The following is a 23793-nucleotide window of genomic DNA, read 5'->3' on the forward strand; positions in this document are numbered from 1 at the left end:
TGCTTTTGTTGGTTCTGCATATTCGTTGTTATTAGATTAGATTTTACATATATATATTAATCAATGGATAGTTATTAATGGCATATGTTGGATAATTTTGAAAGTTATAATTGGTTCCGCCAACATGTCAGTTTCATAATTTGGTTTTAAGTGTTCGCTAGAATTTTCTTATTATATTCATATTATGGTTTATGTTTTGATATATTGAGATAGGTAATTAAATAATAAGTGTATTGTATTATATGGATATCATTAAAGTTATGTTATTTGGAGGAATTGTGGCTTAACCCTTGCTTAATATTTAGGAATATGAGACTTGAGCTATTAGTTGATATCAAATTTTAGAAATTGAGTATAGATTTTGATGAGTTATTAAATCTAGGCTAAATATATAGTAATATGGGTGTTTATAGACTCGTGTACTTATGAATATTATATATTTGATAGATTGAAAATATTTTGAAGTATCGAAGAAAGTAAAGACACTGATGGATTAGCTTGCTTGACTTGGGTTCTTCAGTTGAGGTAGGTTATGGGTTATTCTATATCATAGATAGACTCTTAATAGTGATTGATAGTCATTGAGTAATGTGTGAAGTTTACTATGCATTTAATTATTGTGGTTTGGATGGTTGATATGTTGTTGTGATTGATCTGAGATCCCAAGACCATGAAATCTATAATCTTAAAATTGCCCTATCAAAAATGGTGTCTTGAATAAAGAAGGCTTGATAAAATATTGCTAATGAAGTGGAATGTAATAATAAAGAAGGATAAATTAAATATATTTGGATCGAGTGTCACGTTTCGACACGATATATTTGAATCGGGTGTCATATTCCGGCACGATATATTTGAATCGGGTGTCATATTCCGGCACGATATATTTGGATCGGGTGTCACGTTCCGACACAGTAATATTAAAGGAAAATAAATTAAAATGACTTAATACTACCCAATCTCCAATAACTCATTTTCCAAAAGAGCATGATGTGGAGGCTTGAGTCCTAATGTGTGATCTTGATATTGTTGACTGGTTATGTAATTGTTCATTGGTTGCCACCTGTTAAGTGTTATTGTTGATTTCTCGATATTAATTTATGCATGTTGATTTCTATTTTGAGTCGGCCAATGATACATACTCAGTACATGTTGTCTTGTACTGACCCCTACTTGTATTTTTTTTATTTCATTTTGTGGAGTGCAGCGAGTGTTCCACCGACTTCGACTCGACCTCATCTCTAGTCAGTCTCCAATTCATCGGATTGCAGGGTGAGCTATCCATCTAGATGGCATGGAATCTCTCGATCATGACATGGTGTCCTTAGTTTTCAGACACACTATGTTAATTGTTTATTCTGGTATTTGATATTTCTAGACTTAGTTTTTGAATTTAGATGTCTTTTATGTGATGACTTTCAGATTTTAGAAAACGTTAAGTAATAGATTTTAGTAGCTTTGGTTATTTCTGACTTTAATAAGGTTGAACTTTCGCATTATTGTCGTGGTTTATAAGTTGAATCGTTGGTTCTCCCATCTAGGAGGTTAAGTGTGGGTGTCATGGCCCATTTTGGATCGTGACATTAATTGATGATTAAATCATCATGAATGATTGCATAAACATACTTGAAGTATTTGAAGGTAATTAAATATAAGAATTAAAGAACATATTTCCCAAACACCATAAAATTAAGTTTAATACATAAACTAAAAATAGGATAGACAGATAATTGATATTCATTACTGCTCATATGGCAGTACTAAATTAACCCTAACAAATGGCGTGGTATTAATATATTAAAAATACACAACAGCCACAATATTTTTCTACTTTATTCTTCTAGTCATCCTAATTATTTTGACTTTGCCAACATAACAAAGTCTACCAATACTACTATATAATTTTAACATTATTAAGCTAGACTTTAAAATTGACAACTGATCGATAAGTTTTTCCGGGCTGCCAACCAGCCGGAATAACGCCGTTAGCCACCACAGTCTGGCCGGATTCCCCTGTAAGTTTGAGAGAAAAAGGTGCTACTAAAGAGGAGCCAGAATTGAGCTTCCACACAGCACCCCATGATTGTTGCATTGGTTGCCATGATTCTGAATCCAATGCCTGCTTTAATTCAACTCTGTTTAGGTCACCGTCACCGTCTTCGTACTCAACTAGAGCTGCAAAATAGTTGGGATTTGAACCCGAGTCTACGTGAAATGTCAATTTTACTCCGGGGTAGTTGCACTCCACTCTGTTACATGACACACGTACGTTAAAAATATATATCAAGATCAATTTTGTCATAACTTTCAATTTTAGATGATAAATAATAAAGACGTATAATATAATGTCGCTCGATCATTATTAAATTGGACAGTAACCTTTTATATTGGATCTGAAGAACTCCAGCGTTACGCAATTGCTCAGCTTGTCCTGAAAGAGCCATAGCTCCAAAAGAAGTGCCACTTAAATCAAAATGTGCTGATTCTGAAAGACAAGGTCCTCCGGGACACGAATCTGTTATTACAACTCTCACTGGCTTTCCTGAGCATGCTTTATTTTCCGTGCACTTTACCTGAAATTATATAAAACAATTAATCACCCCCTCTATATATTGCTAAGGCTGCATGTACTTCACCCTCTCCAGACCTTGCCGGACATATTATGGTTGTCATTGTTGTTGAGTACTATTTTACTATTTGTGTGTGAAGAAAATGGAATAGGAAAAGTGTATGCAAATTTTTAAGTTCGATGCATTAGTGATATAAAACAGGTAATTAACTTAAACTTGTTATCACAATATAAAATTTTAGGGACGGAGTATATAAGTTAAATTATCGCACCTGAAAACAAGCACCACAGCCTTTTCCTGATTTGAATAGAGAAGGGCCAGCAGCGGCTATTAGGGAGGAGAATGGTGGTTGGTCCACGTCATTAGTATACCCACAAGCTCCACCTTTGAATAACACAATAGGATTTAAGTTATACACACTTACTATATAAAGAAATAATTTTATATTATTGATATGTTTTAACATATTAGCTTATTATATACAGACAGTTTCATGTCATTGTAGATTACCTTAACAAGTTGGTGTAAAAAAATTATACACCAATAATTCACATAAGGTAAATTCGGCAGAATATATTCTGCCGAGTTTAACTTAGTGAGTAGAAATTATATTTTAAAACATAAATAAGGGTAAAATAGTTATAACGTCTTCTAATTAATATTTTTTTAAACGGTGTGTAAAAAGAGAAACACGATAAATAATTTGAGACGGAAAAGAAAATTTTAGTGTGTACCATCACTTCCTGCACCACTAGGGCTTCCATACCAAGTAGCTCCGGCTGGGGACCAGTCGGAATCCGATTCAACTTTAGATACATTATTGAGACGTTTTAGGTTAAAACAAGAGCAAGAAATGGTCAGAAGACAAAAAAGGATAAAATATGTGAAGACAGTAAAAGGTTTCAGAGACATAATAGAACTACTCATTGTCGAGAATTGAAAAACAAAGTCTTCTTAATTAGTAAACAACTAGGAGTATTAGGAGTTAGCTTTACTGCTTGAGTTGGGATGAGTTGAATGAGCTAAAGACCTCTATTTATAGATAAAGTTAGGAAGTATATGTACTGTTCAATCTTATAGTCTTTGGTTGAATACATTGATAACCTTTTAAATTTGAGACTTGAATTACATATGTTGTAATTGGATATTTGAAAATATGATAAAATGTTCTTATTAAATAACATTGCTTCAACTTTTGGAAAAGCTTTTGTGTGTGTTCTCAAGCGTTCATTACATAAATAAATTTATCACTTAAAGTATGTTACCTTTTTTAGTTATATACATTAACCTCAATAAGTCGTAAAGCTAAGGTTTATTCGAATTTATGTTGATGTATATAATTTAAAAAGATGACCTATTTTATGTGAACGTAATTGACGTTTGAGGATACACACAAAAACTTTTTCGGCTGTAAAAACTTTATTATTCGTTCAGATACTCACTTGAAATATAATGTAGTTCGAATATTTATTTAAAATTTACTGACGCCTTTTAATAATGTTATATATATATGGTATGTAACAGTATAATTTGAATTCCCACCGGTGCAATTAAGTAAAAGGCCATGTGTCAGTTTTATTTAATGTCTTCCTCAATTAGCTTTTGGCAGAATGTTAAAGAAGATTCTGTTGCATTTGCCTGAAAAGGGTCTAATTTATATTTGGTATGAATATATGGAAATTGGAGAATTTTATGGCATTGTAATTTGTCTATAAAAGATGAATGATTCTTTTTAGATACTGGTGTCTTTAAAATTCTTAACTTACTATTCACATCAGGAATTCAGAATCTCTTTGCAAAATTATCACTCCGTTAATGACAATAAATATATATATATATATATTCTTACTTTAATCACTTAGTTACAATTAGTTAAGTTAAATAATTATCCAAGTACTTAATTTCAAATACCAGAATAAACCGTAATTTCAAATACCAGAATAAACACTTTATTAACAGGAAGTAGTAACTAATCCTTCCTTTGGAATGACTCAGTTGATTTGGAGTGTATCCGAAATCGATCCCCCTTAATGCCTTCTGAATTGAGTCTGTCGCATATGATTTGCCTAGTGTGGTTTATATTCTATGTTGTTTGCAAAGGTTTACACAATGTGGGGTTTACTCAGTGCACACAAAATGCTCACTCGAATGACAGAAATTGTAGTTATCTTGGAATTTGCAAATACAAAAGCGAGATAAGTGTAAAAAACATAAATCTAAATTATCCTTTTTTTTTGTTTCATACCTTAACTATTATCACTTATTAGTTTGAGAAACACACCTCAGTGGTGTATGTAATATACTCTCTCTGTTTTTTGAAAAAACTTTGCCACATAGCATTCTACATGGATAAAATATTTTACCTTGACAAAAATTAAATAAACTATTAATATTAGTTAACAGTTAATGACTAAAGTATTTCTATCCCAAAAAAAAAGATTATTTTTTTCTAAAAGAAATCACTCCTACTTTTTTAAAAAAGAAATTATTTTTTAAAAAATAAAATTTAAAATATTTTGCTCATGCATTCCACCGCCTCTCCTCCTCCCCCCAATCCCCGTCCTTTTATTTTTTAAAAAAAATAAATTTTTTTTATAAAATATTTTTTAAAAATTCATACTTCATCCCCTCCCCCCACTCCTTCCTAAAAAATATTTTTATTTTTATTTTTTAAGAAAAATAAAATTATACCCACCCCATCTAACCCTCCGCTCTTAATTTTTATATTTAATTTTTTATAATTTTCTCGTTTTGTATTAGATATGTACACATATTTTTAGGGAAATATTTTTTTCTACTTGCGTATCAAATATAACAGAAATAAAAAAAATATTTTAAAAAAAGTCTTGAAACAAGTAAAAAAATACTTTTCTAGTATATATCTAATACAAAATAAGACAAAAAAAATTAAAAGCGGAGGGTTAGATTGGACGGGTTGGAATTTTTTTTCATAAAAAAAAAATATCTAAATTATTATTTGAAATGAGGGGGGGGGGGGAAGGGAGTAAAGTAAGAATTATTTTTTAAAAAAAAATTATATAAAAGAAATTTAATAAATAAAAATTAAACTAAAAAATTGTGGGGAGGGGGGGGGTATGGTGAGAGAAAGTGGTGGAGTGAGGTAAGAAAAATATTTTATATTTTATTTTATAATTTTTTTTGAGCGGGAGATAGTTATATTTTAATCTTTAATTTTGACTAATTTTAATAATTTATTTAATTTTTGTTAAGGTGGAATATTTTGTCCATGTGGAGTGTGATGTGATAATTTTTTTAAAATGAAAGAGAGAGTGTAGTCACACCATGATGAGAGTGGAATAAAAGAGAAATATGTTTATCAAACTAATAAGTGATAGTTTAGCTATGAAACTCAAAAAGTTTTTTTATTGTTGACACTTATCTCAATAAAAAAAAACCTACTCGTACAAATTATAGAGCAACTCGCACTCCCAATAATTTAGGTATGAACTCAAATTATTATTTTTTATTTTTGACACTTATCTCAATAAAAAAACAAAAAACCTACTCGTACAAATTATAGAGCAACTCATTCGTGATTTTCACCTTATTCATTTATATTATTTGACTACAAGTTTCCCCAAACATATTCAATTCTGTGAACAATTTATAAAAGAACTCATGTGTGAAGGGACAAAATAGGAATAGTATAATTTCGATTACGTAATTGATCTTTAATTAACAAACATGTATGTTATCTTGTTAGACCAGAAAGGGCAAATTTTCAGTGCATACGACACCGTATCCTTTGGTTTTGATGGAAATTGATCATAATTATTTGTATAGGATATAGACATATGCAATTGTAAATTGCCTATCAAATGAAATTTACTACTAGAGGCAGAGTATTTTGTAGACAAAACTTCCGATTCTGCCTGATAATTAAGTTCACTTGACGAAGAAAACCAGATTTCTTGCATTTGTTAGGTGAAATTCAATATTCTCCGCCCCATGTTAGTTATCAAAGTTATTATAAATATTTATACCAAAAGATTTATTATTATACTGTAACGATCTGAATCGTCGTTAACTATGATTAAAAATAAATCGCAAGAAATTTACTTGACTAGGTCCCATCATTCTGCCAGAGCGAGATGGTCTTGCCTCAGCAGCGCCGCCGGAGAGGAAATATGGCCGCCAAAGCGCCCACAAAACTTAAGTCGTGAATTTCTTATTTTTTCCACTTCTTCCAAGTTGAAGGTAGAGGCAAGGGTTTCTGCAAAACCCTCCAAAAAGGCTGCTCTTGACTTGTGGAGAAGAGGGGAGGGAATTTCAGCTTTCAGAAGGCTTCAACCGGTAGAATTCAATCCGGTGTTACCCGTAGAACATCTGTAACCAATGAATTCAACAGCATTATCTGCCCACAGTTTCTTGGCACCCAGGTAGGCTAGACTTCTCTTTTCTGAGTAGTAAATATATACTTACAGTGTACTATAGAAGAGAATTTAATGAGAAATCATATACCTAAGCTGTGGGTCGAGGGTCATGGATAGAAATTTGGTTGTGTTAGTGTCTGATTCGAATGTGACCTAGTAAAAAGGGTTATAATGATTTTGGGGAGGTGTCTATGATGGTGATATTTTGCATACAAACGGTTATTTTGTAATGGACATAGTAGCATGTGCAGAGATATAAATTGTGTGGATATTGATAATAAATCCTAAGGTTTTGGTAGTGTGGATGTTGGTTGGGCTCCCGAAATTGTCTTAAGGATGTAATTGTGTTACTTATGATATGCCTAAATGTGTATCGATAAGGAAAAACATGTTAGTTTCTATATAAATGATTACCTGCTGGCTTGTTTGTGATGAACTTGTTCTATTGATATAACATGATCTGTTGATGGTATTTTATGATTGTTTTGTATAATTGGATCGGGTGTCACATTCTGACACATATACGGATTGTGTGTCACATTCCGACACATAATTGGATCGGATGTCACATTCCAACACATTTTTAGATCGGATGTCACGTTCTGGCACAAGTATGACTGGATTGGGTCCCCTGAGAGGGCCAAGTATGTGTGCTTGGATGATCCCATGAGAGGACTTAACGATATATGTATTTTCATATAATAATGAGGTTAGTGGTAAATGAGTCATGGACTAAGGATCGTAAGTGAACCCTTGAGTTGAGGTGTGTTAGTTGTAAGGAACTATGATCTTGAATAAACTTAGCGGTGGATGAGAGAATGGGCCCTGTTAGGCCTGGATGTGATCAATCTGATAAAATCATATTCTATATTTATACACTTCGAAGTTGAGGTTTCTAGTGGCCAGAGAGTTTTACCATGATGTTTTCCATGAATAACTGAGGTAGGGGTAGTGGCTACCTAGAACTCGGGTGAGTTGGAGAGTATGGTTATGAGATGGTTATGCCTTATGTTGTAAGATAGTTGGACTAGGACTAGTGATGGTTGGATGGAATCATTGAGTGGTTAAGATTGTTTGGTGGAGACTGTTAGTTGCTTGAACAATTGTAAGGTAGGGTCCATAACCCACGGGTCTTAAGTTGTAACTAGGGTGGTAGTGGAGCTCTGAAATTTAGAGTGGTGCATACCTTAAGGGTGGGAGTAAGGAGTGTATTTATTGAGTGGAGATGGATAAAATGATATAGTTTAGCTATTATGATATCTCTTATTTTTCTGTTCATATATTATGCGGTGGGTATCAGGTTGAACGATATGTCTATCAATACGTGTTGTTTGTACTGATACTACTCTTGTTATGCCACTTGGCATAGTCTGGTTGCAGGATCAGTTATGTCTCTTAGGTGAAGACGAAGGCGATCCTCCATCAGCTTCTACTTTTCTTTTCCCTTGGTGGAAGTTGGGTCATTGGTCTTTTATTTTATTTCTACTCTTGGCAGCTTTTGTACCTTTTTTAGACCAGTATCCATGGGGGGTTTTATGTGTCAATTTTGTAAAGGTGTATTACTTCAGATTTTTGTAAACTTCTTACTTAATTATTCAGGATGTTGATTTAAATTCCGCAATTGTTTTTTATATAAGGGGTTAAAGATTCTCCTACTTAGGCTATAGAGTGGGTGCTCGCGTGCCCGGTGAATTGGATCGTGACATATATAGTAACTATATATTTACTGAAGAAATATAAATGGTAAATTAGTAAAAATATACTAGTACATTTTACTTATGATTATTTAAAAGGCATACTGTAAAAAAATATTATTACGATTAATATTATTTTGACCTCTTCAATTGCTCCAAATTATGCTGCCGCATGCTTGCACAAGAATATTATTGACAGAAGATTTAGCACAATTAAAGTGTGTTCGGCAGAAATCAACTAACGTAATCATATTATGCTATTCCTAATTTCCCCCCTCCTCAAATAGATTATTTTAAGATTATCTCCATCCCCACCCCCACCCCTCACCCCAGCCCCCCCCCCCCCCCAAAATGGGAAATTTATTAGAATTTTAGTTATCGCAATAAAAGGATTCCAATTTGATGCAACATAATAGTTTGTGCTTAGGTAACCAGCAGGCCGCCCTATTTGAGGGGTAAATTTTTATTATTTGCCTCCGATATTTACACCAAGTCAATAGATATATGACATGGTTATGTGTATAAAGTTTTAGTACTTAATTGTTATTCATTTTCACCGTATAAAATATTTAATTATAGCAAATTTATATGATTTGATGTAAGTATCGATTTGAATTAACCTATAGAAATATTCCTTTAATTTATTTATATATTTATTTGTTTACTCGAGAAGATGAAGGTCTCTATATATTTCATTGAAGTCTCTATATATTTCATTGAAGTCCACATAAAGTTTGGCACAAGGTATTGTTCATCAAAAAAAAATAGCAATAAATGATCCCTATACAAGAAAGTCTTACCATATAAATTATAGGTCTTTTCAGCTTTAGAATAAAGTTCACTTTCAAAAATTCTATTTCATGACTTTGCTTAATCTATGGCACGGCCAGCGCGCTATTTTTAAAATTCTTTCTCAAAGGATGGGAGGAAATAATTAAGGATTTTGAATATGAAAAAGTTTATCGGTAACGATGTTCATATAAAATAATTTATCTATCTTCACAAAGTAAGAATAAAGAAGTATACACAACATCCTTCTCAAACTCCACTTATAATATTATGCTACTATCGTTATTGGTAAATGATATTTATATCATACTAATAAATCAAAAATATATTACATTTGTTTTATATAATACATTTTACGATATTTATATCAGACTAATACATTTTACGTATCATGATAGAGTGATGGAAGAAAATTATCCCACTCCATATTCTTATACTAAGGAATTAAATATAAGACGTATGTAATACTTTACTATATATATACTTGTATCACATAACGATAGCCATGTGTAAATATATATTATTCTCATTTTAATCAGTGAATTATGTTGTTGTATATGTAAGTAAAGAGTGGTCAGTTAAATAATATATTTCTATGAAAAAATTATATTGTGCACATATAGTCATTTATATTGAATTTTGAGTTCCCTAAAACCATTCTTAATTTCGTCATAGACATAAAAGATAATATATTTTAAACCGTGGACTACATAGACCCATATATCAAGGAGGATAGGGTTTAACTTTGTTCAAGATTTTCAAAGAGGAATTAGAAAATTAGGCAACAGAAGGAAAATAGGGCGTTAACTGAGCCGTTAATGGTGGTTATACTGGCCGTTAGCCGTTGAATCTGACGGTTACGCATTTTGGAATTATTCATCAAACTTCCCACGTGGCTGTCGCACTCAAATAACCGGAATACGTGGCGAAGATTTGGAGTTATTCAACTTTTGTCCCTATATTTCCTCAACACTTACACATTGATTGATGCAATCTAATGGATTCCCTTTTAATATTTTTATAAATCACTCCATTTATTTTATTCACTATGATAATGAATTTTTGTTTATACATGTTCTTCTTTAAAACTCAAAATATAATTATAATACTCAATTATTTTAAGTATGTGACATCGATTATTATGTTACGATCGAGAGATATAAATGTTTAATGTAATTCGTTCAATCGATCTATTTTCACAAATTATGGTGAAAATAAATTATACATTATTTAAAAGATAGTACAAAATATTGAGAGGAATATATAACCTTATGAAATTCAATTAAAGAAAAGAGGTTCCATTTAGTATCACAAATTATCCTCTTAAACCAAACTCTCAAACCAATAAGCCAACTGTATACATTGTGGATATTGCTAAGTCAGCAGGAAAGATCCAATTTATAGAAGTTCAGAATCTTCACGTACTTCTTTAATATTTTATATTGTTTACTATTGTGATTTATTAATACAGCTTCCAATTATATAATTTTATGTTTTTTTTAAAGAAAAATTTTAGATTTAAATTTACATTGAAATTAGTCACTTTTGGCCTCATACTCCAAATTGTATCACACCAAATAGAAAATATTTATTTTGTCTTATATAACTAACACTAGTTGTATTTTTTTTTCTCACAAGTTAGTAAACCCAAAAGTGTGTGATTTGGATCTACCATCTTGCGAGATAAAAAGAAGTTTCATATAAGTCATAATCAATGATGTCAATTATATTGTGTGAGACACATAATAAAAAATTTATGACAAAAAGAATAAAAAAAGGATGTAAAATATATTTGACCTAAAATATCGGGTTAATTTTTCAAATGGTCGGAAAAGGAGGTCATGTTAACATTGAAATATTTGGATAAAACCCAGAAAATTATTGATGTCTCTCTTTTTAAATGGCAACTCTCCTCATGAAATGTCAACTATTGTGACAAAATTTCTCTAATTCACCCGTAATCCCCGACTAAATCAACTTAACTATTTTAATTTTGACCTTTTGAAAACTCAAACAATAATATTAGTCATTACATATATTGAAAGTGTTATTAATAAACTTGAATGATGTTTAAAATGTTAAGTTGAATTTGCTAATTGTGTTTCAACCAAATTATTAAGCGAACGTGATTAATTTTGAGAGCAACTCTCACGAATTATCAAGTCAAGATATATTTTTTCAATTGGATATATTTATATGTTCCCTGCCATGGTGAACACGGGAATGTTACTAAAAATGTTCTAGATTTAATATATATGTATAAAATATACATCATATTAAATCTATATATATTTACATACATTACTTTGCAACGAGAAATATAAGTATGAGTATCCTTTTACTGTATGTGGCTACACGATTGCTATCCGGGATCTTAGTTGATTGGTAATGTTACATCTATAATTGTATATTAGTTAATCTATTGGTCAAGTGTAAGGTATGATTTTTTGTTTCCTTATGATGATTATCCTAATTGAACATGGATGACATACCTATGATCGAATTATGAAGTAAGTTTATCAATCTTTTCGTGAAAAAATTGGCTCGAGAATATGTTAAACTTAATGCTACATAAATTAATTAGAAAGAAAAGAAGTGATTAAAGTTTAAGTAAAGTATATTAAGAAGGGCAAGAAAGCACGTGGTTGTCAATGTTAGACGTTAGTTTATCATTAATTAATACTAATAAAAATTTCCAAGTGAGACAAAAAGAAAGATTGTGCGCATTAGATATGGGATATGAAAACAAAAGAATTTGTCATATTCCAGACAAAATATTGACTAAGTTAAATTTTTTTCTCTTTAATTAACTTTTTGTTCACATTACTCTTTTTTATTTATCCTTTTTGTCTGTCTATCTTTTTATTATTTTTTTCAAAAATATATTTTCAATTGCTTTTAAGTTCTCCAAATTATGATGTCATGAAATCCGTTTATAGTTGCAATATTATGCCTTATGCCTAAGGTAAATAAATTGAAGTATTTTGTTGAATTAAGGTCACGTAGCTCATTTAAGTATAGAACATGCACACGCATAAACTTTTCTAAAAATGAGTCGGAATTGTTTAATAAGAATATTTTTTCATGTGTAAGATATTTAATTGAAATGCATCTTAGTTTGAGTTTCCAAATGAATTTACTAACATTTTAAGGGGGCTTTAGATAATCGAGCCACAATTAAATGGAGAAATTATCTTATTAAACGTACATTCATATCATTTATAGTAATTCTACTTATACTTTCAAATAATAATGTATTTTATCAGTAATTAATAATTTTCTACCATATATTAAGGAAGATACACATAAATACATATATATTTTTACTACCAAATACACAAAAAATGGGGAGAGAGGCGAGCTAGATGGGAAAGGAGGCGAGCGAGATAGTCATATATCCTAGATACATGCAAATCACACTAGCGTATTTAGTGTGATTTGCATGTATTTGGGATACCATATACACAGGAGAGTGGCGAGCGAGATGGAAGAGAGGTGAATGAGATGAGCGAGATTTGTCTATATATTCCACATATATGCAAATCTACTTGAATACAGTATATTTAGAACAAATTACTCCTAAGTTTGACTTTGACCCATGTATCCCGAAATATATGTATTTGGATGTACCAAAATCTAATAATATTTATAATATTACAAAATAGAATGTATCTAAGTAATTTACTTCTACACTAGTGGATTTCTGTAAATTTCCCCAAAATTGAATAGTCTCTGGTAAAGGCTGCTCATTTCTATGATCGTGTTCTTCTAGCCCAAATAGTTGGGCCAAAAATTCCTGTTGTGGGCCGGCCACAAAAATCTCTTAGGACTAATTTCAAATATATATATATATAATAAAGTAATTAGTTTATAATAAATATAGCTATGGTTTTAGTAAATTTCACCTAAACCACATAGTGATTCTTTCCAATTACACTATATCCATACTCTTTTAAAAATTACCTGAAATCACTTCTTTTTGGTTACTTCTTGATACATCACGTACGTCCTAATACATCGCGTAAAGTGATGTATTCGATGTCTTGATACATCATGTAAATGATGTATCCGACTGATAAATCACATAAAGTGATGTATCTGATACATCGCGTAAAGTGATATATCCGACTGATATATCGAGTACAATGATGTATCAGAGAACAAGAGAGAGTAGAATTTTTTTGTAATTTTTTCAAATGATAGAAAATTTTAAAAAATATGATAAAACAAATTGTGTATTTAGACAATTTTTCTATGCTTTTATTTACACAAAAATACCCAAAAAAGGTCATGGACCCAAATTGGACCAACACTACAAAACTCAAAATCGGCCTAAAGCCTTTTTTTTTTCATTTTTACTTCCTTTACGGCGTTGAATAAAAATTTGTTGTTTTTTTTTCTTCTTCTTCTTTTTTTTCAAAACTTTTTCCATGGATTTTTTTTGCATTTATTAATATTGTATAAATGATGTTAAAATATATATTTATAATACACAAATAATTATGTAGTATATATATAATGTAACGATATTGTATTAATAGTTATATAGTGTATATGTAATGTATTGATAAGTATAAATACTTTTGCGGTCTATACGTATTGTATCAATATTACACAAATCTTGTATAAACATGTATCAATATCGTATAAATGTTATATAAATATGTATATATAATTTACAAATAATTGTGTAGTATATATGTAATATATCGATATTATATAAATGTTGTATATACATGTATCAATATTGTATAAATGATGTATAAACATGTTTATATGATATATAAATAATTATGAAGTGTATATATAATATTTTGATATTGTATAAATTGTATTATCATGTATAGATATTATATAAATAATTATGTAATGTATGGATATTTATATGACTTGATGCATTTCAACCTTAATAAATAATAGAATAAACAAAAAATAATAAAATGACATAAATATTTATTTTTTTCATAAAAGAAGTGAAACAATTATAAAAAGAAAAAAATTAAAAAGGAGCAAAAAAATATAATTAATACGACGATTTTTTTCTTTAAATAGCATGACAAAAAAAATTAATAAAAAAAGTTTTTTTTTTAAGTAAGAAAGAAAATGGCCAAATGGCCCAAAAAACATTGCAGTCACCGCTTTGTAATAGCCAAGTGGTCATTGACCATTTTTCTTGTAAGATTTTTTTATAAATAAATGTCCAAATGGCTATGTGGTATAATTTATCCAATCTCTTATCATAGACTGAACACATTAACCCAAAGTGTCTAATTGGTGGGATATCTAAGTGGACGGAGTCAACGATTATAGCGTGAGCATAGTTGTTTAAAAATACGTAACAAATCTAAATCGATTTGGTGTTTAAATTTCATGTACGAACGATATAATTTTTTTTTCACTATCATGTTAAGTTGACCTTTAACAATCATCGACAATTGTTCATCACAAGCTTAATAGGATAACCTGATTAATAGAGTAATAACCTAAAATATTATAACTAGTCAAATTAAGCTGCTCGTACGTATATGTAAAACATTTTTATGCTATCAATACATATAACTTAAATCATTTTGGGTAATCTATTTGGAAACCAAAACGTGGTTGGCCAATGAGGTGAGACATTTTTGGTAATATTTTCGATTAATTTGGGCTTATTGTTTTGAACCATATACCATAGTCCATAAACGAATATTTGAGTCCATGAGGCTCATAAAATATTATTATGTAAAATTTACCTAAATCTCATAATGATTCTTTTCAATTACATTTTATTCTTATTTTTAAAAAAATTATCCGAAATTCCTTCTTTTTGATCACTCTCGAATACATCATATACATCATATACATCTTGATACATCACATAAAGTAATGTATCCTACCGATAAAATTTTAAAGTGATGTATCCGACGTCCTGATACATCACGTAAGTGATGGATACGACTGTATCCAACTTTTCGATACATCACGTAAAATGATTTATCCGACTGATACATCACGTACAATGATGTATCAGAGAATAGGAGAGAATAGAAATTTTTATAATTTTTTTAAATAGTAGAAAATTTTAGAGAATATCATAAATATGTTGTATTTAGATAATTTTTCCTATTATTATTGTGGTGGGGAACTGGAAAGAAATGATACATCAAGTTGTCAATGCTCTGATGACTACTCATCAAGAAAAACTTAATTCTGCCATAAAATTTATTAATTTAATTTTTCCTTAGTTCCATATTAGTTGTCCTTTTTACACGCCACTTAAGAATTCATAAATAAAAACATAAAACGAAAAAAAATGTAATTAATGCTATTTTAATTTTGTAAGTTAACAAATAATTTTGGATAAATATTTTTAATAGTATGGACAACTAAAAGGAAAGGAGGAAGTATGAGTTTTCTGATTAAGAAAATAAAGTTCGTATTTTACCTTGAATGTTATGTAACTGTTACCTGCATAATTTGTGGTGGAATTTCCATTTTATTTTTATAAGAAATATACTATAGAATAAGAATACATATATAAGTACTAGGACTTTTAGACTCTTATTAGGACTTATTTTTTTGTACTTATCTCTGCCCATGTTTTCCTATATGTACACAAACAGAGGCAGGCTCTGAGTACGTTGAGCTATGTTACAAATATATTCTCAATAAGAATACCAAGATGAAACTAATTCTTCATTTTTGTGTCATGATTCAACCCATCGGACAGTATGGACGCTCACTTTATGACTTGAGCAGGAGAATCCTTATATAGGAACAGTTGCGGAATTTAAAACAAACTTGAATAATTAAACCAAAATTTCTAAACAAAACTATATTAAAGACCAACTTATACAATTATACAAAATCCCCCAAGGATACTAGTCTAAACAGCTACAAGAGCTACTAAGAGTAGAAATAAAATAAAAGATCAATGACCAAGCTTCCACCAAGAGAGGGAAAAATAGAAGCTGCTGGAGGATCGCCACCTAAGAGACATAACTGACACTGCAGCCAGACTATGACACATGGCATAGCAAGAGTAGTATCAATACAAATATCACGTATTAGTAGACATCATCGTACAATCTGATACCACCGCATAATATATGAACAGAGAAATAAGAGATATCATAATACTTCAACTTTCTCAATTTAGCCACCCCAGCCCAATTAGTGCACTCCTTATTCTCACCCTTAGGGGTCGTTTGGTGTGGGGGATAAGGCAAAATAGTCTTGGGATAAATTTTTACTAACCTTCAATTATTTGTTTGGTTACAAAGTGTGGGATAACTTATCCAAGGATTAATAATTATGACTATGATAAGTTATCCTTCTCTTTGAATGATATAGTAATCTCGGGATAAAGTAGGTAAATGACAAAAATATCCCTTTAAACTCTTTCTATACATCACTTTTCACATTAATAAAGGGTATTTTTGTAAAAAAATAATTTATTCTTAAAATTTATATAATGCATATTATTTTAAATGCAACAAACCAAACACTCAATAAAAAATAATTCCATCACAATTTATTCCATCACAGCTAATCTCATCATAACTTATCCAGTCGTAACTAATTCTGTAATAACTTGTATTCAAACCAAACGACTCCTTAGGGTATTCACCACCCTAAACAACACGATTCAACTACCACTCTAATCACAACTTAAAACATGTGGGTTAGGGACCTACCTTACTATTATTCCATCACCCCAATAATCCCCACCTAGCAACCTTCACCGTTTAATAATTTCGCCCAACCCTCACTAGTTGGTCTAACTGTCTCACAACATAAAGCATATCCGTCTCACAACCACACTCTCCAACTCACTTGAGTTCTAGATAGCCACTATCCCTACCTCAATTATTTATGGAAATCACAATAGTAACACTCTCTGACAACTAGAAATATCAACTTCTAAGTGTATAAATAGAGAATATGATTATACCATATAGATCACATCCAGGCCTAACAGGGAACATCCTCTTACCAGCTAATAAGTAAATTGATGATCATAATTCTCTATATCTAGCACACCTCAACTCAAGAGTTCATTTATAGTTCTTAGTCCATGGCTCATCTATCACTAACCTTATTATTACATGAAAATACATATATCATCGGGTCCTCTCATGAGACCATCCACACACACATACTTGTCCCTTTCGGGGACCCAATTCAGTTATATTTTTGTTGGAACGTGATATTCAATCCAACAATATGTCGGAACGTGACACTCAATCTATCTATGTATTAGAACGTGACACCCGATCTATATATGTATTAGAACGTGACACCCGATCTATATATGTGTTAGAACGTGACACCCGATTCAAACATACCACATTCATAATTACATTCAATATTCACAGCATTTACATCACCAAGAATAGGTTTATCACAAAAATAGGCCACCAAGTGCTCATTTATATAAGGACTAACTTGTTACCCTTATCTGTACAGCTTAGGCATATCATAAGTAACTCAATTACACATTTAAGACAATTTCGGAAGCAATCAATGTCCACACTACCAAACCTTACAGGTCTAACCTCAAAATCTACTAGTTTTACTTTTATGTACGAGATTTTATGCCCCATATAAATTAACCAGTTGTACACAAAAATATTACAATCAATAACTTCTCAATTCACTGCAGCACCTTTCTACGGAGGTCACATTTGAATTTGACCCTATCACAATCGGATCTCGGCCCGTAACCCATGATCCACAACTTAGTATATGAATTCTCATTAATTTTTCTTCTATATTACACAGTAGGTATAGATTTACTATTTAGAAAAGAGAAGCCTAACCTATTTACCTGGGCTTCAAGCATTCGCGGAGAGATAACACTGTTGAAATCATTGGTTCCAGATGTTCCATGGGCAAGACCAGATTGAATTCCAAAGGTTGAAGATTTCCAAAAGTTTAGATTTCCTCCCATCCTCTTCTTCATTCAAGAGCAGTTTTTTGGAGGGTTTTGCAGAAACTCCCACTTCTAACTCACACTTGAGAGAAGTGGGAAAATAAGAAATTTCCGACTTAAGTTCTATCCCACGACCTTCTGCTTTGGCGGCGCTGTCGAGGCGGGACCATCCCGCTCTGGCGGGATAGTGGGACCCAGTCAAGCCAGATTCTTGTGATTTCTTTTTAATCAAAATTAACGATGGTTCGAATTGCTACATTCTGACATCAGATTGTGTGAATTATAATAGTCTATGAGTAATCAAACGATCTTTTAATCCTGTGTGTTATTTCACTTGATGGGTTCACTTAAAAGTATCAACAACATGACCCAACAAACTATATAAAGATATATGCCAAGAAGAAAAGAAATTTAGAAATTGATTGCAGGTTCATTTTTTCTCTTGAATTAAGGGTCTCAAGTATGTTATTACGAGCCTTTACTTGATAAAAGGCGTCCTATAAGATATGTGATATCAACAATGCGAGGAGAAAATGGAAACAGCCTTAGCACTCTATCCTTCTCAAATTTCAATTATAAAAAGATTGAATATGCAATTGTTATTATATTACTGGTCCATATATATCAAAAAAAACTAGGAGAAGTTTAACGGGACAAAAAAAAAATGACAAAAAGCAAATCAAAACAATTTATGTAGGCAAATATTTCATAACATGATCCAAAAAAATTTAGGCAATTCATAAAACACAAAATCCTTATCAATGTTAACCCAGTCTTCTTTCCACAAAAGGATAACAACAAATGGAGAAAAGAACATATTATACATGCTAACTGCCAAAAGTGAACAGTATTAATTATCACAATTAACCTTTTAAAAATGTAATTAGCAATTAGGTGAGAAAAGAAGGATGACAAGCTGAGTTGGTTTAGGAATAATTAAAATAGAAAGTTGAAAGTGCTTATGTGTACATAAGACATTAAGTAATTAGTGGTCGGGAGGTGGATTATACCATATTGTATTTGTATCTCATACCAATCATTTGTGAAGATAAAATTAATTTAGTAATATTTGAACAAAAATTTAAATTAGTATATGCTCATATATCTCATTTCATTTGATGACAAGTGCAACGTCGATCCATATAGTAATTGTTTTCCAAAATTTGCTGATCAGGTTATTAGTCCAGCTGCATAGGCAATGGTCCACTTATGTTTTCTAGTACTTATCCGCTCATATATTAATTGATATATCTTGCTTTAAGTGTTATTAGGGATAATGGGACTATATATATAAACGCATGATACATTATATATACCTCAACAATCCAAACCTTTGTATTTTTATTTACAATAAATATCTATGTGAAAACTCACTCAAAATTACAACAAATTATAAATTTTTATCCAAAAATTTAAAAGTATTTGGCAAAATTTATAGAGATCGAACCCGTCAAATTTAAACCTTAAACCTGCCTCTATTTCCATATGCATACGTTCGAATAAATCACTTTTTAAGTCGAACTATATATAACAAAAAATTGAAATATATACATATAGTAAGATTACACTCATTCTAACCCCACTAACTCTCAATTTTAATTTTATTTATTTATGTTGTAACCCTCACCTACTTGCTTAATTGTTTAGCCAAATTTGGCTTGGTAATGCACTTAGGCGTTGTCAATTCACATATATCCACTCTAATTCTTGAAAGATTTGAATTATGCAAATCCCAGTCAAGGGTCTAAAAGCTTGTTGGTTGTTCAACTATTCGAGAAAGAGAAAAGTTTGGAGCAGTCTCTAAAAAAAATAAATTCAGAGAAGTGAAAATAATTCAACATGTACTATATATATTACATAAAATAATTTTAATATAATATATATAGTATAATTTTTAAATAAGGAAAGTTCTAATAATTTTTTACACCTCTAACTCCGCCCCCTACAAAGGGGCCTCAATATTTAGCGTCCTCTAGGATAAGGGGGCCTGAATTTTTATATTGTCAGTTGTCAAAATATGCATTATGGGGATTTGAAAAAGGAGGTCTTTGTCATTGGGAAAATCTGAGATAAGTATCTTGATTAACATTTTGGTATATATAACTGATAACTACTAGTACTAAAATATCGTCCATACAAAATTTAGGTGCCCTTTGTTCCAAATATAGTTTTCAGAAAAAAATTGAAAAAAAAAATAAAAATTAATATTTAATCATATAATTTATTATTATTTGTCAAATATATTTGACAAACATCTTTAGTTCCTAAAATCTAGAAAAAAAACTAAAACTTGAGTCAAGTTCTAATATTTGGAAAGTTTCAAAAATTTAAAAATTATTCCAAATTTTTATATTTTATAAAAACACTCATCATTTATTAATTTCAACTAATATTTATCTATAACCTTACTCCATTAACTTGACAAACTAACACCATTAAATAACATCTTTATCTATTAATAAAAATAAAAGTTTGTCGGGAAGAGATTGTTCTTAGAACGAGGGAATATTTTATAAAAGAATAGTTTGTTATTACCTCCTCCAGAAAAGAATAGTTTGAATGACAAGATTGGAAAAAATAATTTGTTTTTAATTCGTTAATGTATTGCTCTTACTCATATTGTTATTTTGTTGTTGTTGATTGTTATCAATTACGTTAGATGTTTTTTTAAATAGAACATGTTCATTATAAATTGATAATACAAACTTATGCGAATTTTTAATAACTTTTAAAATTTACGGGTATAAAATAATATTTTTAAAATAATTAAATATTCTTGCAAAAATTTGTTGCCAAACATATAATAAAATTTTATCAAAACTTCACCCAAAATAATTTGTCAAAAATATTTGAGAATTTGGAATCAAAAGCTAACTTACATTACTAGTTAAAATAACATTAAAAAAAAAACTAATCCAGCAATGATTTTCTTGATGAAAAGAAAGGTTATGTCTATTCATTATTCATAGCTTTTATGAATGAGTGTGACAGTGAGATGATCTTAGATTCCATTTCCACACACACTATATCAGTAGGTGCAAAATCAATTACTCTCTCTCTTTCATTTTACATGGAGACGTTGACATGAAATTTAGAAAGAAAAGAGAAAAAACAAAATTAGACGAAGGTACCCTTATAATTTCTGCGGTCTTAAATTTTTCATAATATTTATACGCTTTAGAAGGCAACATAATGTCTTGACTACTATTGTGTTTTCTTTTTAATTCTGTTTTAAAATATATATTTCAAATTAATGTGTTGTTGTATATACCACAAATTATAATGAATTACTATTAAAAATAAAATAACAAAAATGAATAAAAATATATTTAGGTTGAAGCACGACTATCTTGTTCTCTTTAAGGAGATTCAAGCTCACTGTGACATAATCTACACCGATTGAACAGTATATCTATTGACTTGTCCACTCCATCATACAACATTCCAACAACATTGTATAACTCAAACAACACCAGACTAGTTGAAGAGTCCAAAACTCCATCAAAAGAACACCTTCTTTCAACATGTAAATTGTTAAAACTGAAATAATCAGGTGTCATGAAGAAACTAGAAAAACAAACCTCGATAGACCATGATTAAGAAGATAAATGAGAAATATACTAAAAGAGACACAACTATTTAATGTGGTTCGATCAATCGACCTACATCCACAAGAGGAGATGAGAAATTACTATATAAAAGAGTGGACACAATATCGAGAGAAATAACATCACACAATTCACTAGAAATACAAAGAAGTTCACACTAGTGTTAACATAACACTTGTGTCTCACTGTTTCTCCCCTTACCCAAAACTTTCAAAGCCCCTAAGACTATATTGTGAATGGTATCAAGTTAGAAGGAATGAACCTCTATTTATAGAGTCATAAACTTTTTCCTACAAGAAAAAGAACTAGCCAAATATGGAGACTTTGTGCTTTCCTTTTAGGATAAGAAAAAACCCAATTACCGTAAGAAACTCAGGGCAAATAACCCAACAATAATTATTCTCTTATGTATAGTGAATTAGTTGAAGACTTGGAATAATTTCTCTATCTCAACTCTCTCTCTTACTACATTAACCTTAATATAAATACAATATAAACTTCTCATCTTTCTTATACTCTTTCTCATGTACATTTCTTGTCCTCAAAATAAAGTAAGACCATCACTATTTATAGGTGAGAGACTCTTCCTTACGATGAATATGAAGATAATGAGTAGTAAATAGGATAAGTGAAATGCCTAAAGGCCTAATGAGTAGTAATGAAAGAAATAATGTGTAAGAGATAACAAAAGTTACTAACAATTAATAATCACACTCTACCACAATTAATATGAGTAGTGAATTTTTTTGAAATGTCATTATTAAGATATTATGTTTCGAGTTATAACAGTATTTTAGAAGTTTCAAGTTGTAGCAGTAAAACTCTATCAAATTATAACAAATTTAAAAATATAATGCAGTAATTAATTTCTTAATAAACGGATTAAAGAAAAAGATAATAAATGTATTAATGGTAATATCGAATTACCATTCAATCAGGAATCTAGTTTTAATTTATAAATTAATTGATTATATTTTATTAAGTAATTAAATAGCAATAGTTGGACACTATTTTGATTGTTATCAATCTCCTAATTAATATCCTAATTAATAGTATCAATCTCTTGTTTTAGTTTCTCTTTCCTCTTTCTTTCTACGACAATTTTTTTATTATTTTGAAAATTGATATCATTCTTTGTTTTCTTATTTAAAAATTATTTTTTTAATTTAGTATTCTTATTTCTTAAATCTGTTTTATTTTTTAAATCTCTCCCTAATAGTTTCACACAATTTTCTTCCTTAATATACCTCATTAATTATTTTTTCGTTAATTTTTCATGCAGGTTTTTTTTCTTCCCTATTTATCTTCAATACAAATTTTATGCTTTCATCCATGATTTTAAATTAATTTATTTTTTAAATAAAATTTGTAAAGTAACATAATTACCATCAATCCAAGAATTAAACCTCTTATTTTTCTCATTTAGTTGATTTAGTTGTAACAGTAATTCACATTTACTGTCCTTAATTTTCTCAATTAGTTGATGCAGTTGGATATACTCCTTCCTGAGATTTTATTATTTTAATATATAAAAAATTAATTAAAACGGGATAAAAAGGACAATTACTTTTAGTTACCATAAAATCTGAAATTACCATCAATTCAAGAATTAAATCCCTTATTTTTCTCATTCAGTTGATTTAGTTGTAACAGTAATTCACATTTATTGTCCTTAATTTTCTCAATTAGTTGTGCAAAACATTCTGTTTTGTGTATGAAATTTGTTTGAATTTGGAATGTACAAGTTCTTATCTACTATTGTATGAAATTTAGTTAAAATTTAAATTCAGAAGTGTTTGTATAAAACCTGTGTATAACAGT

The 23793-nt window shown here is 30.0% G+C and overlaps 1 protein-coding gene across 1 annotated transcript; it reads right to left on the reverse strand.

Moving 5' to 3' along the window:
- Nucleotides 1–1714: 1714 nt before the first annotated feature.
- LOC129884781 (expansin-B15-like) lies at nucleotides 1715–3580 on the reverse strand. Its single transcript, XM_055959064.1, has 4 exons — nucleotides 3305–3580; nucleotides 2842–2954; nucleotides 2380–2573; nucleotides 1715–2249 (listed from the first exon to the last, which is right to left on the reverse strand). Exons 1-4 carry the CDS (start codon nucleotides 3495–3497, stop codon nucleotides 1919–1921), a joined length of 831 nt encoding a protein of 276 aa, XP_055815039.1. The 5' UTR covers nucleotides 3498–3580; the 3' UTR covers nucleotides 1715–1918.
- Between the last annotated feature and the right edge of the window lie 20213 nt (nucleotides 3581–23793).

This window comes from Solanum dulcamara, chromosome 4, assembly GCF_947179165.1.
Source record: "Solanum dulcamara chromosome 4, daSolDulc1.2, whole genome shotgun sequence".
NCBI lineage: Eukaryota > Viridiplantae > Streptophyta > Magnoliopsida > Solanales > Solanaceae > Solanum > Solanum dulcamara.